General features: G+C 30.5%; 2 protein-coding genes across 2 annotated transcripts; one reads left to right on the top strand and one right to left on the bottom strand.

Moving 5' to 3' along the window:
- The first annotated feature begins 2,708 nt into the window (after positions 1–2,708).
- Positions 2,709–4,932, top strand: LOC143201433 (ejaculatory bulb-specific protein 3). Its single transcript, XM_076412508.1, has 2 exons — positions 2,709–2,957; positions 4,646–4,932. Exons 1-2 carry the CDS (start codon positions 2,762–2,764, stop codon positions 4,840–4,842), a joined length of 393 nt encoding a protein of 130 aa, XP_076268623.1. The 5' UTR covers positions 2,709–2,761; the 3' UTR covers positions 4,843–4,932.
- A 4,996-nt stretch (positions 4,933–9,928) lies between these two features.
- LOC143201437 (ejaculatory bulb-specific protein 3) lies at positions 9,929–12,048 on the bottom strand. Its single transcript, XM_076412518.1, has 2 exons — positions 11,776–12,048; positions 9,929–10,207 (listed from the first exon to the last, which is right to left on the bottom strand). Exons 1-2 carry the CDS (start codon positions 11,972–11,974, stop codon positions 10,011–10,013), a joined length of 396 nt encoding a protein of 131 aa, XP_076268633.1. The 5' UTR covers positions 11,975–12,048; the 3' UTR covers positions 9,929–10,010.
- Positions 12,049–12,115: the final 67 nt, after the last annotated feature.

The following is a 12,115-nucleotide window of genomic DNA, read 5'->3' as shown; positions in this document are numbered from 1 at the left end:
GATGAATGATTTTAGATGATGTATTTTTGCATAAAATGTACCTGTTGGCTAGTCAAGAAATTTTAAAACAAATGACTGTAACGTTTTGAAGAATCTTACAAATTATACTTATTGTAGATGCTTGAAGTAGTGATATCTATTGATCAAAACCAAATACAGAGTTTTTGTCATTTTATGACGAATTATTGAGTTATTCGGTATATATAGAGGCTAGTCATCGAAAATTTTTTGGCGAGTATCAGGGACCCTCTCGTGGTCCAAGGATTACAGTTTGAGGGTAGGGTGCTCATAATTCAGGACTAATAAGGTCTTCAGAGTATATGGACAATGATTTGATGATTCTGTTTTTTTGGGGGCCAACTTTAAAAATTAATTAAGTTAGTAGTAAGTGGAGTTAAATGTTAGTCCTTGACAAAAATAATTCTTGCTCCACAATGAGTTTGTTTTTACCTGACGAAGCAGCTGGAATTAAGTATGGAAACGCACTTGCAGTTGCTCAAATTTAATAAAATCAGCATACCTCAACTATACCTATGCTCCATACAAACAGATCCATAAAATCAGATGTTTTCTTTAGGGTTAATTGTCAATTATAGAGATGGGAAGTTCATCTTCTACATTTGATGGGAATATTCACTAAATCCACACGAAGCAGATAACGGCTTCGGACGGTTTTACACTACTCAGTGTATTGTTTAGACACGGCACGTAGTCGAATTGGGAGATATTTAAATTCTATTAAAGATTCCTGAAAATGACTGGATATCTCGAATAAATAGACTCGATCTGATATCTGTAGAGTAGTAACTAAAGGTGTAACTCTTTAAAAATTAAGTAACTTTAGTGGACAAAGGTATGATACCTAAAATACAAGTATATTTTAATTTTGATTTATTCTTAATGTATAGATAAATAAAATAAAATACAAATTAATTAAGTAAATTAACCTTAACGCATAACAATATAGTACATAAAATATAAAAACTTTAATTTATTTTTAATACATAGTATACATATAGTGTCAAAAATTAATCGATAACTTGTTTAGTATTTTAAAAAAATAAGATTAAAACTTTCATATTTTAATGGTACTACTTTATGTGAATAAACCAATAAATGTTCTAAAAACCCATCGGTTCAACATAACAATAACAACAATTTTATGGTGCTCTTTGTACTGAAATATTAATTAGAAAAATTAATACGATGCCTGGTGAAAAGTTAATTTAATATTGAAACATTATATATTGTACTAGTCGTCTGTAGTCATATTATAAGAGAACTATGTATCGCTTTCACTCATATATCAAAACTTCATAACCAGATCGAAATATACTGATTGGAAAAATCGCTTTTATATCTTTTGTCTTGTACCATTAATTTTAATAATTTTTATAGAAACTTAGGGGATCTAAAATACAAGAAAAACACTACAGAAAGATAATATGATTTTTATATACAGCTTCAAAACTTCAACAAAATTTGAAGCAAATGTTTGTGTTTTTCTCTAATATCATGTCATGAATTAAATTATACTTAAATTTCGATATAGATTTATAAATTAATTTAAATTTTTTTTTAAATTTGAAGCTTTATTCTGAAAAATTGGTACAATGTATTTTATTCAAAGTATTGTCCATTGTTCAACCTCTGCTTTTTCCTATCTTCAGGTAATTTTCGGATTACATCACGAAAGAACAATCTATCTTTTGAGGGTATCCACGAATCGACCAATTTTTTGGTATCTTCATAAGAAGTGAAGCGCTTCCCAGACAGGCCACGACCGTAGTAACAAGTAGTAATCAGAAGGAGCAAGGTCTGGAGAATACGGCGTGTGGGGTAGCACTTCCCATTTTAATTTTCCAATTATATTTTCACCAGGTTTGTTATATGTGGTCGAGCGTTGTCATGCTGAAGAATAAGAATGTTGTGTATTTGCTCGTGTTTCGACCGTTTTTCGCTCAGTGCTCTGTTCAAACGCATCAATTTTAGTCGATAGTGATCCCCATTGATGGTTTCATCGAATAATACCTTGAAATTCTCGTCTGCAATCTTCTTTTTGTCTTTGGTATCAAAATCACCACTTTTAAAACGTCTAAATCAATATTCACCTGTTGAAATAACAAACTAAAAACTTACCGGAAATGCAATTTACTTGATATAAATTCAGACATTTTCAATGCACTGATTCTTTTAAATTCATACCGTTTTTGTTAAAAGAAGAGCCTATCGGTGAGTCTTCAGCAGGAATTTAGTTACAAAGGTACCGTATGCGATTTAATATACTGTAACACTATCTGTTCTAAATTATTTAAAATTTATTATAATTCTCTACTTACAAAATATATCGTAGTTTACACCTAAACTGTATATTAAATATAATAAGAAATAGCTGAGAATATGAGGTTATACTTCTTCAAAATTATGTTTCTACAAAAATAATGTATATTTTGAACTAAATATGCACAGCTGCTTTTCATCAGTTTTTTCCTTCAATTTCTTCATTGTTATTTCCTCGTTATTCAATAGAAGTTTCGTAGTTTCTACTCTGCTAGTCCATTACATTCCACTTGATCATTAATTATCGCAATACCCTTGTACAGTTTCGTCAATTGTATTTTTTATAAGAAAAAAATTGAGTGTTTCATCAATTAAACCTAATTACGTATGACCCATGCCACCAATATAATGGATGTTTCGTGTAAGGGTATTTATTACTGAAAACTACTCGGTCTCAGCAACAACACAGTTTCTTATCACAATGAAAAGTATCTTGTTAATTTGTTTTGTTGTTGTATTGGCTGTGTGCTATGGCAAACCAGCCGACGACATGTACACCTCAAAATATGACAACGTTAACCTGGATGAGATTCTGAACAGTGACAGGCTACTCGCTAACTACATGAACTGCCTTTTGGATAAAGGAAAATGTACTCCAGAAGCGGCAGAATTGAAAAGTAAGTTTTATATCTAGTTACCTATGATACATATTATATCATCAAGCTATAAAAAATCATCAACCTGTCATTTTATAATATATCTATTATTGGCCATTTCGATAAATAAAAATAAAACAAGAAATTGAGTGATATTTGTGTAATATGTAATATATGTAATATATGCTCTTTAAATATTTTGATAGTCAAGTTTTTCGATCGTTTTAGATCGTTATTACGTTGCGTTAATTAATCTGATAATATGCTTAAATAACTCTCTAATTTAGAATGTACTGATCCCTATTACAAATAATACTGTTATATTGTTTTCTATAATTCTTATACAGGGAAGGGAAAAAATAATATGAACACTTAGTATACTCACAATATTTATTTATTAATAAAGCGTTGGGCCACCATTATCCTTTAAAATAGATTCGTGTAGTCCCTGAATAGTTTTCAACGGAATGTCATTCTGAATGTCAAATTCATGAATCCTTTATCAAAATATGCACCAATTAGTTAAGTGATATTATTGATGGACATTTATTCCTCACGACCAGCTGAATATCATTATATTGTCACCCAAGTATATAATACATGAACCCTTTTCCTTTGTAGAAAATAATCTAAACGATGCTTCATCGGACCATACCAAGTTGTTTGTTTGTCGCTGCACCACCAAAATATACTTCTCACAATATCATTTGTGATCTATTTTCCGTCGCATATAAACATTTGTTTCAAAAATAATTCATGGAAACTCGGTTCATTGCTTGTTTAACTGTTCTCTGGAACCGCAAAGATATTTTTCTTAAACCTTTAAAAGTTTCAATGCTGATCTTAATTTAAAAATATGATTCATTACTAATTTCGTCCCAGCACCTTGTATGTCATATTTTTAATGCTTAAATCAAGTAGCAGTTCCTGAAATACTGATAAAGTTTATTGTTTAAATTTGTACAAAAGCAATCTTGTGGTTTCTAATATTATGTAATTTAGTTATAATATTGCTGGATAATAATCCCAGGTGATGCAAACATTTTTCCAGTTCATTTTGAAATTGGTTGGTTGTTACTTTGTTTATACTAATGTTACCCAAAACTCAACATATGCATTACGTACTATGTAAACTTTTGCTTCTATTAAATTAACTAGTACTATGGTGTATAAAGATGATTTGTGGATTTTGGTTTTCGTATAGGTAATTCTAACATACACAAATTCTTAAAACGTTTTAAATATTCATATCAGTATTTCACCACATTCAAAGAATACTTTAATTGAGTATATACCATATTATATAAAATTAAAACAATAATAAATGTGAATTAAATAAAATTTAATATTTCATATATTTCCCCTTATTTAAAGATGTTAAACAATGTATCGTTAATTCGCAGATTCAAGAATTTGGCAAGATGAAATTCTGCAAAGTAACTAGTAATTTTCAGTAAATCCTAATAAAACAAATTTGATATAAATCAAAAGATCTTTAAAATTAAGTCACATCCGTGATAAAACAAATAAAACATATTAATTGGTTAAATCTCATTTGACCTTGTCTATGACCCGTTGAGTTATCGAGGAAGAGCCCCACAAGTTCTAATTAAGGCGTTTTCGCCTGTCAAATCAATTTAGCAAAATTGTAGCCTAGTTTTAATTTTAATTACCATTCTTGGACTATACATTTTACGTTTCTTTTTTAGAAAATATTCCCGACGCCCTTGAAAATGGTTGCGTCAAATGCAACGAGAAACAAAAGAACGCCGGTGAGAAGGCGCTCAGATTCTTGATCGAAAACAAAAGGGATTACTTCGATGAACTGGAAAAGAAATATGACCCCGAAGGTAAATATCGTGCCAGATACGAAAAGGATATCGAAGCCAAAGGAATTAAGTTGTAACTTTATTGAGATGTGTACTTGTGAGAATTTGTGGCATTATTTGACTATATATAAGTAAATTTTAGCATAATAAAATCATACCGTAGCATATATTGTACTTTTTAATTTTAATATACACTTTCTTTTATGACAGACGAGGGTCGTAAGATAAGTTATACAAACTCGTACACTATTTTCTTAAAATTTGCATATTGCCTGTTATTAGACATATTTCTTTATATACATAGGCTTTGAGTAAGCTCTCACTGCTTTTAAAGAGATGATATTAGTTTTAACAGTTTTACATTATACCACACAGACTTTGTATTGCGTCCACTTATAATTTTAATTGGTGATCTGTCAAAAGGTTTAGAGATTAAAAAACAAATTGAATATGGGGATCAAAACTTTGGAGTAGTTAACTTGATATAGCCCATTATAAGTTTTCGAAAAGAAATAGGCATATTTTGAACTGCAATTAAATATGATGTTCTACTTTATTCACGGCTTTTAACAAATAATATCCCCTGTGATTAACACTTCCGGTTAAGCAGAATCTTTAATCTTTATTATGTCCAAACACAGAATCGCTGTTGAATACAAATAAAAGCAAGCATTTGTTTAATGCTGATATACTGGCTAAAGAAAATGTAGCTTGATGGAAAATGGTGGGAAAAATTATCCCGAGGTCTACTTTTAGGTATTTTATATATAACACCATTCAAAACAAATGATATTTATGATTACAGTGCCGAATGTCTATGGCCAGTGTGGCACTAGACTTATAATATATCACCTCCCTCCTAAAGAAAATACCACAGGGAGAAAGGTGGTCGTTATCCCGTCTGAACAGTTTGTAGTTCTATAAAATAGAGTGTCATTTCCATAGTTCTCCTCTGTGGATCAGTTTTCCAAGTTCCGGTGATACCAGATAAAAATAGTCTACGGCTAAGAAGCTGAGCTACTGCAATCCGCTTTTGGTGGCCTTTCGCCATAAACTGCAAGCTTGTATCCAAATTCCAGAAGACTATGTTAATTCTCAGTAACATCAGTCAGCCCTTGGTGGTCTTACACCTTGGATTGTGATATATCTACTGGGGGTACACTAACACAGGTTTCTGACTTGGAATAGTTTATGAGTAGGTTTCTTTGAGTACCTTCAATCCACCTTTTGTGATCTTACAGCTTCAGCTGTGATACTTTCGCTCAAACTCCAATTAACTACACCAAGGAATGCTTCGATTAACCGCGGAACGATTGACAATCCAAAGTCAACCCGTCTTATCGTCTTAATAGTTAATTTCATTCTGGTTAATTAAATCAATTCAGCTACAATTACCTTATGATCTGCCCAGAATCCTACCGACAACGCCAGTTATAAAATAAGATGCTGATACTGATAAATGTTTTAAGATTTTCTCTAAGGGTTTTAAACGCAGAAAAATATTAATTTATTTAAACTATTTTATTTAAGGGAAAGAAGAGGCAACTGGTTGAACGGGGTTACATAGCGACATTGAGGGTAAAAACAGGTAAAAATCACCTGGGTACCAATTTTCAAGTATCTCACTCGTATCATCACTAAAATAGATGGCCCCTTTGATCACCTTGCAGTACTAATCCTAACAGGTCAATTAAAAAGTCCGCGGCCTACCATAGTAAAACACCTTGTTTTTGCAAAATTAGTTTTTTATTCAAAATAATTCCCTTCAAGGGTGATACACTGATTATAACGACCCCCCAAATTTTGATATTAGTTTTGTGGTACGATTTGTCCTTTGCTTTAATATAGGCCTCAGTTTCGTCGAACACCTCTTCATTCGACGAAAATCTCCACCCAGCGAGCATTCTCTTGACATCTGAGAATAGGAAATGGTCGTTGGGGGGCAGATCTGGGGAATACGATGGATGAGGGAGCAATTCGAAGCCCAATTCATGGATTTTTGACACGGTGCATTGTCTTGGTGAAATAGGACTTTCCTTTTCTTCAAATGTGGCCATTTTTCGGCGATTTCGTCCTTCAAACGGTCCAATAATGCTATGTAATAGTCGGTATTGATGATCCTTCCTTTTTTCAAAGTAGTCGATGAAATTTATTTCATGCGCATCCCAAAATACAAACGCCATAACCTTGCATCCGACTGTTGCGATTTCTGATGCTTTGGAGCGAGTTCATTATGTACAGTCCACTTGAATGACTGTCCACTGGACTTCTGAGTGAAATTATGGAGCCACGTTTCATCCATTGTCACATATCGACCCAAAAACTCGGGTTTATTACGCTTGATCATCTTCAACCACTGCTCCGAATCATCAGCTCGTCGTTGTGTTTGGCCAAAAGTGAGCTCGCGAGGCGCTATTTCATTCCCTTTCAATTTACGGTCAATATACAATGACGGGTAGAATATACGGTTTCAATATTTTCGGCGGTAAGAACCTCTTTTTGGCGTCCACTGCGTTCACGTCTTCGGTGCTCATTTCAGCACGTCTAAACTTAGCATACCAATCCTTGATAGTCCTTGATGTTCCTGGGGCAGTATCCGGAAACTCGTCATCAAGCCAAGTTTTTGCTTCAACTGTATTTTTCCCTTCAAAAAGCAATGTTTTATGAACACGCGAAACTCCTTTTTGTCAATTTTTTTCACAATAACAAAAGTTGCGGTACTCAAAATGCATTAATTCACAAACTAATGGTCCGACAGCTGTCAAATTTATACACGCATCTTTCGAAGATTAAGGCTAGCTGGTGTCAGGTTAAGACTTTTCTATTGATCTGTTATAATATAACATATATAAATGTTTATAGAGCAAAACAAATAAACTGAAGCAAGTTCATAAGTTTCAAATTTATATACTTATTTTTATTCAACGAAGTTACCATTAGGATGAACTTTTTATTCCTCAGAATTTGCTGCTATCCAGAACTTATCCAATATTTTGTCCAACTGTCAATTTAAGTATTTTTGAATACAACAATATATAAGTTGTGAGAATCATAGAGTTAAACAATTTTAACTCTATGATTTATCGGTTCTATATCTATATAATAAACATTCATGCCAGATGTCATTCAGAGTATTAGTTTACTATAATTTATATTACAAGGCAATAACAAAATCAAAATGTTTTAGTTATGCCTATTGACCTACAACAGTGGATAACACAGATATGTATTAAATTTATTGTTATTAGTATATATATTACAATTACATATGTAACGAGTAGGCGTACAGTAATACTTACTGTTAAATTGTGAAGTTGAATTTAATATTAAATATAATCATAATAATAATTCTCGAAATCCTGTATATGAACCCATCAAGATCCCATATTAAAATGCGGCTTCATAAGATAAATAGGGCAAATATTAAAAATAGAGACAGACTGAAATATATCCATACTGCCACGGTAAAACAATGAATACAATACTGTTTGCTATGTTACAATGAAAGAAAAAGAACCAAAAATAGGAGCCTGGTATGGAAAAATCCTTCATAGAGGAAACCCTGCTAGTTAACAAACGGAGGGTTTCAACAAACGGAGGGCCATATAATATCAAATTATACCAAACTGGAACTATCTGGAATCAGTTTATACAGCTCCGCTACCCATAGACGGTTTCCTGTTATTAATATATACGAGGTTTAGAAAAGAATAACGACAAAATGTATTATTGTATTAAACAAATAAGTTAAAATCGATCAGATTATATGGTGGTTTATAAAAATTATAAAACTGCAACAAATGGTTGATATTATCATGATAAACAACAATCTATTTATAAATCAAAATTATGCAAACTGTTTAATTATAATCAAAGGAGTACAGTGGTCTGTACAGGGGTACTATTTTCAAGAGTATTATTATATTATATTTCAGAGGAAAGTTGTACCAACGAAATTATATCTGCATTGCTTCAACAATCTTATCAGTAATATTATATCTTGTGAAAGTACTGTTTCGAAAAGGAACCAAGGAATAGCTATAACCTGCAAAGAAATGTTAAAATATTGATATCCTAATTAAAAGAGTGTTTATAAGATCTAGATAGGTCAGTATTAATTCCTGTGGGGAAACGGTTACAATAAGGAGAAAATGAAAGTGGGAGATAGATCAAGAACTACACACAAAAAAGAATCAACTGGAAAATAAAACAAAAACATATAGAAAACACATATATAATTTGCAAAACACATTGAAGACTGAACAGAAAAGATAACTCATCAAGCAATTGCCAGGATTAGTCAACTGGATCCACATGAAATAAAGTTTTATAGGTATTAAATATTTGAATAGATGGTAATAAAAAAATAACCTGTAGTAGATCAGACGTATTTTGATTATTACTATTATTACTCACTATTACCTATAGTGAACATCCATACTAAACATAATTAAAAAGGCAAAATATGCAGAATTAATGCTAATTCTGTATATTTTGCATTATCCAATACATTTTCACCATACATTTTGATGAACAAACAGTCACACAAACGTACACTTATATTTGGCACCCTTAAAACCCTCAGCACAGTAGGATCATTCCTTAATTAAACTAACATAAATTTGAAATGAATGGGAAGAGAATCAAAAATAATACTAACAAGTTTAGTCTGCTGTATTGTAAAGATATAAACCAATATTTCGGAAATATTTTGATTATTAGAAAATGTTATTTTTTAATGATATTAATTCCGAAAAAAACTTAATATATACAATAACTGACTACTAAACTATTCGAAATCATTCATATGTCTATGTATGTCAAGAAAAACAAGTGAGGAAACCGTTAAAATTACAAAATGCAGAGTTATAGTATAGAATACTCTAAATGAAATTATATAAGTTATATAATTAGCAGCAAGGACTATTTATTATTCTAATGTATAGATGCATATGTTATTTTTCTTTAAATATAAATTATGTATTATTTCTATTTGTAATATTATATCGTGCATCCAAGTTGGTTATTGTATTTGTCCTTTCATAAAACAATTTATTAATTTAGGTGCATTCACCATTATTGTTTAAGATGATATATCTATCGCGCACGGTAATACTTCGCTTTTTATCTAATATGGGAAGTTTTTAAATAAAATACGATAAATACAACTATATTAAGCCTTTAATTAAAAACTATTTGTGGTTAATTTGTATCATAAAAACTAAAAAGGCTTTATTTATCACATTTATAATTTGATGTTTTCTTTCTTGGCTTCAGCTTCGTATTTCTTCAAATAGGTACCGTCAGGGTCGTATTTAACGGCCAGCTCGTTCCACCAGGGACGTTTGTTATCGATGAGGAAGTGAATGACTTTCCTGGCTCCGTCCTTTTGTTTTTCGTTGCATTTGCTGCATTCGGTTTCCAAAGCGTCAGGCAACACGCCTAAAATATTACGAAATAATTTAAAATAATTAACGTTTCTTTGGCACGTTCTTTTCTTAGATTTACTTCGTATAACCCCTTGCACCAGTTTCTTCGACAGAAATGTTATGTTAAAATGTATTTTTTATGCAAATGGTCATGGGTTGGCGACACTGGACATGATTGGAATGTCAACGATATTAAAACCAATAAGGTATAATGTAAACTTTGATTGCGAAATTGTTAATATATGTCCTTATATAATGACTTTGATGTATACCATATTGATAAATAATTTAAATGTTATTTAAATGAATTGTTTATTTGAATGTGGGTCTACGTTATAAAAAAGGCTCTATAAGGATTTAGTTTAATAAGCAAATTAATAATAATTATTAATAAAACTTGTAATAGATGTAGATTTTAATATAGTTTCGGTTAGTTTCGAATTATCGCTATAACGTAAAAACATGTTAATAATTTGCTTGAATTAAATGGTTTTGATTGATAATAACTCATCAATTATGAACGACCATGGAAAAGTAATTAGTTTGGTTTTATAAAATAGAACAGAATAGTTAGGCTTTTCTATTCATCAAATATATTTAAAAAAGATGTTTTTTTGGCCAATGTATAATACTAATAGTATTAATCAATTAGTAATTGTTTCATTCATTATTTGGAAATATATATTTCTTATATATAAAACTTTTTTTTATAATTTTCTTTTTTAAGATGAAATATATTTTATTATTTTAAAATTTTGAAATATTGAATTTATATTAGATTTATATTATATTATTATTATTAGATTTAGAAATACAGTTTATTTATATGTTATAGCTAGGCTTTGCTATACATAAAATATCTTAAAAAAGATTGTTTTTATGCCAATGAATAGTATGAATCAATTAGTAGTTGTTTCATTCATTATTTGGAAATATATATTTTTAAAACTTTTTTTTATAATTATAAAGAAAATTTCTTTTTTAAGAAAAAATATGTTATCTCAATTTAAAGTTTTGAAATATTAAATTTAGATTAAATTAGACTTAGAAATACAGTTTATTCATATCCTTTATGTTATCTCTATAATTTTGGAGCAGAGAAAACTAATTTTTGATAACTTCGACTTCCAGTCTGATATATAAAAGTCTTTATGAGTAAAATTGCTATAGTAAAATAAGACATGACACTATGGGATGAAATATATATTATTGTTTTTGTAATTGCACTTTACTTGGATTGTAATTTTTAAAGAAAGTTACTTTATCTCCACAAATTTAAAATAAAAATAGCGCTCTGACAATGAATAGTAATTAATTCATTAATAAAAATAACTACTTATTGGGATAATTTTTATTTAGAAACAGATATTCTTAGAAACCTTCTAATATACTTTTATTTTCAAGAAAAACTAGAGCTTTTTAATTTATCAATTTAAATTTTCCCATATATCAAATATGAAATAACTATTTTAATATTTAATGAAAAACATAGAGTAGAATGCCAAAGTAAGAAAATTAAACATTTTTGTAAATATTACATTCAAAGAGCATGAGCAAAGAGTAAGAGATAAAAACACTTACGTTTCAATTCAGAACCATCTGGAGTACATTTTCCTTTCTCTAGCAGGCAGTTGAGATAGTTTCTCAACAACCTGTCGCTTTTTAGGATCTGATCCAAATCGATGTTATCGTATTTGGTGGTGTATGTATCGGCAGGTTTTCCCATTGCCAAACCGACCAGAGCAACCAAAACAGCGAAGGACAAAACGAACGATTTCATGATGAAGCTGTTTGTGTTATTGCTGTACAGATCGTCAACACTGAATCTGACTGACTGGTTGTGTATTCAGGTGCTTCTTATATTTAGTTTCATAAATCATTGAAGAAGTTCGTTGGTCGGCAGTGGTGGGGGGTGTTTTGA

The sequence above is a fragment of the Rhynchophorus ferrugineus genome, unplaced genomic scaffold (assembly GCF_030347505.1).
Source record: "Rhynchophorus ferrugineus isolate W39M unplaced genomic scaffold, kcgeb_rfMv2 rfM8, whole genome shotgun sequence".
NCBI lineage: Eukaryota > Metazoa > Arthropoda > Insecta > Coleoptera > Curculionidae > Rhynchophorus > Rhynchophorus ferrugineus.
The sequence above is the reverse complement of the archived record's forward strand: the minus strand, read 5'-3'. Positions and strand labels throughout refer to the sequence as shown.

Excerpts from the sequence above, each read along its gene's own strand:
- LOC143201437 (XM_076412518.1), bottom strand. The coding sequence starts at position 11,974 with ATGAAATCGTTCGTTTTGTCCTTCGCTGTTTTGGTTGCTCTGGTCGGT. Across the intron at positions 10,208-11,775 it reads AGATGGTTCTGAATTGAAAC|GCGTGTTGCCTGACGCTTTG; the intron begins GTAAGTGTTTTT and ends GTAATATTTTAG.
- LOC143201433 (XM_076412508.1), top strand. The coding sequence starts at position 2,762 with ATGAAAAGTATCTTGTTAATTTGTTTTGTTGTTGTATTGGCTGTGTGC. Across the intron at positions 2,958-4,645 it reads AGAAGCGGCAGAATTGAAAA|AAAATATTCCCGACGCCCTT; the intron begins GTAAGTTTTATA and ends TTTCTTTTTTAG.